We start from the raw sequence: 6447 nt of genomic DNA on the forward strand, positions 1-6447 counted from the left end.
CCAGGGTCAATAATTAAAGTTAGTTATCTTTCATGTCCCAAAGTTCAAGTTTTAAAAGAAAATGAAATTGGCACCCATGCTTTTCGGCTTTTAGCGGACATTCACCAAGATGCTTTCAAAGAAACTCTAACTCCAGAATGCCTCATTTCCTGAACTGTTAGCTCTTACCTGTTCCATGTTCTCCGGCATTTCAGGCATGGTTCCAAAATGATCTCAGGAAAACAGATCTGGGGTGGGTTTCAGCCTCTGGTCTCCTCTGGCTGGCTCTTTGTTCTTTCTGCCGAGAGTGCAGGCAGGGAAAACGTGAGCCGCGGTTTCACTCGACCTTTTAAATTAGCATTTTGATGCCAATCCCAGAAACTCGTGCAGTTTTCAACATTGCAGTAAACTGGCAGCTGATTCCCCGTGGCAGTCTTGAAAATACCCAATGAGAAGTTTCCTGTTCCATGGCCAGACTAGTGAGGGTCCATTAGCAAGACCATTAGGAGAACCAACTTTTTTTTTTTTTTAAAGAAACAACAGCCATAAAACCTCTCAGTGAAGACCTTGCAATTTTCTCTTGCAGAAGAAAAGCAAGAGCCAGCCTTTGGAAAGCACTCACACCAATGCAACTGATTCCCGTTTTGAAATATTGTATTATTATGCCTCCTTACAACAGAATCTATTGAGCAAACTTTCCCATTGCGTTTCCCCTCAGTGCTTTTTAACTATTTCAGAGGTCAGTAAAAGGCAGGTGGCAACAGCATGCAGAAATTCAAATGCAACAGGTCATTTCCACTAATATTTTCCTGCCCTCTGTTCCAGAAAATGGCATGTGGGTGAGCCGTAAGTTTGGCCAAGCATGACCGACTTAGAGATCAGTGATTCCTAAACCTGTCTGCACCACGGAGCAAAGAAACATCATTCTGAAGGAATGGCGCACAGTGGTCTTTTAACTATTTCAAGGATGATGAATATGCTCAATTAAATTTTGAACCACTGCTCCGGGTTATGGCTCTCTAACAATTTAACAACAAAATGGCTATTCAGATAAACCTAAAAATATCACTTAACTCTTGATATATTACCCACTTAGAGTACACACCTAGCACACGGTAAACTCTATGTAGCATGCAGAGAGAGAGTCTGAGTAATGAAAAACTTACAATTTTTTAAAAAAGTGATGTTAAAATTCAACAACATTTAAAGTTCTGTTCATCAAAAGATATTATTTAAAACATGAATCAGAAAAGCACAGACTGGGAAAATGGTCTTGATACATATATCTGCAAAGAACTAATATTCAGATAAAGAACTCCTACAATTCAGTAATTTTTTAAAAATCATTTAAAAATGAGCGTAAGTTTTGAACAGATATGTCACAAAATGAAAACACAGAATAATCACATAAAATGTAACACAGGACAAGGGTCTCAAGGTCTAGATCAGCCGTGGGCAAACTATGGCCCGCGGGCCAGATCCGGCCCTTTTGAAATGAATAAAACTAAAAAAAAAAAAAAGACCGTACCCTTTTATGTAATGATGTTTACTTTGAATTTATATTAGTTCACACAAACACTCCATCCATGCTTTTGTTCTGGCCCTCCGGTCCAGTTTAAGAACCCATTGTGGCGCTCGAGTCAAAAAGTTTGCCCACCCCTGGTCTAAATACTATTCTTGCTAAATGTGAAAATGTAGCGCAGTATTTTGCAGACTCAGCTGTAACCCGATGAGCTTGACCAGAACCAAACCTGATAGGTTTTGCCAACTCCAAAGAAGTCAACATGTATTTAACCAAATAGTATATAAAAGTAATGGCTAAGCCTCCCTTCTGGCAGACAGAGCTTTGGATGTGAACCTCCTGTCTCCTTTACTTGCTGCAAGTAAATAAAACTACCTAAGGACAATCAAGTCTTGTTCTTAAATAGAATACCCCAAGCAGCGAACCCCTCGAGTTCTGTACCAGAAAGATGCTCAACGTCAGGGAAATGTAAATTATAATAACAGTGAAACACCATTACATACTTAACAGAATGGCTAAAGTTAAAAAGACTGATATGTATTATGTTAAGTAACTCGGCTAGACTTAAATATGCATATGGGAGTTTATTAGGGGATAAAGAAAATAATTAAAAAATAAATCATTAAAAACAACAAGGCTGGATTCGTAATTTACTTATACTAAAGTAAGTTCTTGACAGATTAACAATGTTTAAATTAAAATGTGGAACAAAATCACTAAAGGAAGCCTTTGTTAGACAAAACAGTCTTGAGCCCTGGCCAGATAGCTCAGTTGGTTAGAGCAGTGGTTGGCAAACCGCGGCTCTCGAGCCACATGCGGCTCTTTGGCCCCTTGAGTGTGGCTCTTCCACAAAATACCACGTGCGGGCACGCACACAGTGCAATTGAAACTTCGTGGCCCATGCGCAGAAGTTGGTTTTCGGCCTGGGCGAGTCTATTTTGAAGAAGTGGAGTTAGAAGAAGTGGGGGTAAATTCGCTGAGGTCGACCCCTCAGATTGAGGATGTTTTCAGCAAAGGCCAGCTTAGGAGTACCCTAATTAAGTTAATAACAATGTACCTACCTATAGAGTTTAAGTTTAAAAAATTTGGCTCTCAAAAGAAATTTCAATCGTTGTACTGTTGATACTTGGCTCTGTTGACTAATGAGTTTTCGACCACTCGGTTAGAGCATTCTGCCAATGCACCAAGGTTGGGGGTTAGATCCCCTTAGGGCAGCGGTTCTCAACCTGTGGGTCTCGACCCCTTTGGGGGTCTAACGACCCTTTCACAGGGGTCGCCTAAGACCATCGGAAAACACATACAGTGGGGCCTTGACTTATGAGTTTAATTCGTTCCGAGACCGAGCTCGTTAAGGAGCTCATTAAGGAGTTTGTTAACTCAAATTACTCTATCAACTCAATGCAAAAAATCGGCAAAGAGACAGCTGGTATCTCAAAAAACCCGTTAGTCGGGACACTCGTAAGTCAAGGCCCCACTGTATATAATTACATGTTGTTTTTGTGATTAATCAGTATGCTTTAATTATGTTCAATTTGTAACAATGAAATTGGGGGTCACCACAACATGAGGAACTGTATTAAAGGGTCATGGCCTTAGGAAGGTTGAGAACCACTGCCTTAGGGCACATATAAGAATCAACCAACAAATGCACAAACAAGTGCGATAACAACAAATCTCCCCCCACTTCCCTTTCTCTCTCTCTAATAATCAATCAATAAATAAAAAATCTTGACTCCAAAAGTCCTGAAAGAAAGGGTCTATTGCCCAGCTGGTGTGGCTCAGTGGTTGAGCATCAACCTATGAACCAAGAGGTCACAGTTTGATTCCCAGTTCCCGGTCAGGGTTTTTGAGCCACAGCGGCCAGGCTAAGTCTAACCCTTTTGAGTTGTTTTTCTTATGTATGGTTTAAGATAAGGTTCCCATTTCATTCTTTTGCATTTGGACACCCAGTTTTCCCAACACTATTTGTTGAAGAGGCTGTCCTTTCTCCATTGTGTGTTCTTGTCTCCCTCAGCTAGTTTCTGGAGTTCTCACAGTTTCTGTATTGTGGTTGAATCAGTGTGTCCTTGGGGAGAAAGAGGATCCAGGGCTTCCTGATCATCTTGTTGACGTCACCTCTCAGTTTGGTGTATCTTTTCACATCCTTTTATTTTTTCATCTATTTTTGTCTTTATACTTGAAGTGCATTTTATAGGCAACATATAGTCAATTTTGCTTTTTAATTTAATTTGGCCATTTTTGTATTTTAATTGGAGTATATGGACTATTTATATTTAATGTTGACGATTGAAATAGTTAAATTTAATTTTACCATATTGCAATTTGATTTCTTTTTGCCCATTTGTCATTTGTTTTTGTTTTTTTTTTAAAGAGAGAGGAAGGGAGAGGGAGAGACATAGATCAGCTGCCTCCTGCATGCCCCCTACTGGGGATCGAGCCTCAACTAGGCATGTGCCCCGTCTGGGAATCGAACCCGGTGACCTATGGTGAATGGGATGACAATCAACAGAGCCACACCAGCCAGCGCTGTTCTTTGTTTTCCTTTTTTTTCTTTTTTAGAAGTGAAAATTTATTTTTTTCCAAGAAAAACGATTTTAAATATAAAAATGTTACATGCAATAAACATTAATATCTCAAGAAAAACGAATTTAAATGTTACATGCAATAAACACCAATTATTAAAGAAAAAATGATCTTACATGTAATATTACATGCAATAAACATTAATATTTCAAGAATAAAAGGATTTTAGGTATAATAATATTGTCAAAACTGTACTAACATAGTATGATATCACAAAAGTTGTGGGAAATATTAAAAATCTGCAAATAACAGGATTACTTCTATTAGATTCTAAAATATTTCCCCTCCACTGGCTCTATTTTGTTCATCAGTTTATGTTGTTCATTATATTCCAAAAATGAGTGAGGTCATGTCATATTTATCTTTCTCCAACTGGCTTATTTTGCTTAGCATAATGCTCTCCAGGTCCATCCATGCTGTTGCAAATGGTAGGAGTTCCTTCTTTTTTACAGCAGCGTAGTATTCCATTGTGTAGATGTACCACAGTTTTCTAATCCACTCATCTGCTGATGGGCACTTAGGCTGTTTCCAAATCTTAGCTATGGTGAATTGTGCTGCTATGAACATAGGGGTACATATATCCTTTCTGATTGGTGTTTCTGATTTCTTGGAATATAGTCCTACAAGTGGGATTACTGGGTCAAATGGGAGTTCCATTTTTAACTTTTTGAGGAAATGCCATACAGTTTTCTCCACAGTGGCTGCACCAGTCTGCATTCCCACCAGCAGTGCACGAGGGTTCTTTTTTCTTGTCGTTTTCCTTTCCCTCTTTTTCTGCCTTCTTTTGAATTTTTTTTTTTTCTGATTCTATTTTGTCTTCTGTTTTGACTTCTGGCTACAAGTTTTTTATGTTAGTGATTTTCTTAGGGTTTACCATATACATTATTAACATCACAATCTATTCCTAGATAACATACCACTTTACATATTAAGAACTTTACAATAACATACTTCTATTTCCCCCTCCTGAACTTTGAGCTTGCTGTCATGTTCTAATTTTAAATATGTGTAAACTCCAAACTATGTTATTTTTGCTTAAACAATTATCTTTTTAAAAGAATAAAGTAGTAAGAAGACCAAACAAGTCATATATTTACCCATGCAGTTACTATTTCTAGTGCTCTTCATTCCTTGGTGTATTCTTTTATTAAAAAAAACCACTTTATTGATTTTAGAGAGGAAGGGAGAGGGAGAGATAGAAACATTATGATGAAAGAGAATCATTGATCAGCTGCCTCCCGCACACCCCTTACTCGGGATTGAGCCTATAGCCCAGGCTTGTGCCCTTGACCAGAATCTAACCTGGGACGCTCTACCCACTGAGCCAAACCAGCTAGGGCATTCCTTCGTGTATTCTTATTTCCACTTGGCATCACTTTTCTCCTGCCTGAAGGACCTTTCAGATTTCTCCTAGCGTGGATCTGCTGGTGATAATTTTTTAGTCTTTTTATGTCTATAATAATTTTATCATCTTTGTTGCTGAAAACTATTTTTGTTCTAGGCTTAGTTTTCTTCATCACTGCTTTTCAGCAATTTGTGATGATCATATTTCTTATTCTTAGGATTCATTGTGTTCCTTGGCTCTGCAGGCTTACAGTTTTCATTCTAATTGGAAAATGCTTCCACCAGTAATTCTTCAAATAATTTTTCTGTCCCCTCCTTTCCTCCTCTGGGAATTCCAATTACACATATATCAGCCTGCCTGAAGTGGTCCCAGAGCACCATGGTGCTCTGTTCATTTTAAAATCTTGTTTCTGCGTTTCATTTTGGACAGTTCCTACTGCTGTTGCCAAGTTCACTAATCGTTCCTATTGCAATGCCTAATCTGCTGTCATTGCCATTGAGAGAACTATTTTTCCATCTCACACATTGTAGTTTTTGCAAGTTTGATTTGGGTCTTATTTCCGTTACATGTTTTTACTAGGTTTTGGTATGTATGGTTTTGATGCCCTCTGGTAATTATAACCTCTGTGTTAGCCCTGGGTGGATTATTTTCTTCATTAGGGGTAGTGTTTTCTGCCTTTCTGCAGAACTGGATGTTAGAAACCGTGAAATTTACCTTTGTGAGTGCTTCATATTTTAATAATCCTGTAATATTCTTGAGCTTTGTTCCAAGGTGTAATAGCATTGTCTAAAAAACACACAAACCAATGTATGTACCTTAATTAAAAAACACTTTATTGCTTAAAAATGCTCATAATCATCTGAGGTTTCAGCAAGTCATAATCTCTTTGGTATCAATAGACTTGCTTGACATAGGGTTGCCACTAACCATCAATTTGTAAAAAACACATCATCTGCAAAGTACAATAAAGTGAAGTGCAATAAAATGAGGTATACCTATATTCCCCGATACTGAGGCT

The 6447-nt window shown here is 38.3% G+C and overlaps 1 protein-coding gene across 1 annotated transcript in view; it reads right to left on the bottom strand.

The window, feature by feature from the left end:
- Window positions 1-339, bottom strand: part of MAT2B (methionine adenosyltransferase 2B) — a 15898-nt gene extending 15559 nt beyond the window's left edge. Inside the window, exon 1 of the mRNA XM_006098591.3 lies at window positions 169-339. Coding sequence (XP_006098653.1) covers window positions 169-198 — 30 coding nt within the window. The 5' untranslated portion in view covers window positions 199-339. The remainder of the gene's footprint in view (window positions 1-168) is intronic.
- Window positions 340-6447: the final 6108 nt, after the last annotated feature.

The sequence above is a fragment of the Myotis lucifugus genome, unplaced genomic scaffold (assembly GCF_000147115.1).
Source record: "Myotis lucifugus unplaced genomic scaffold, Myoluc2.0 scaffold_243, whole genome shotgun sequence".
Taxonomy (NCBI): Eukaryota; Metazoa; Chordata; class Mammalia; order Chiroptera; family Vespertilionidae; genus Myotis; species Myotis lucifugus.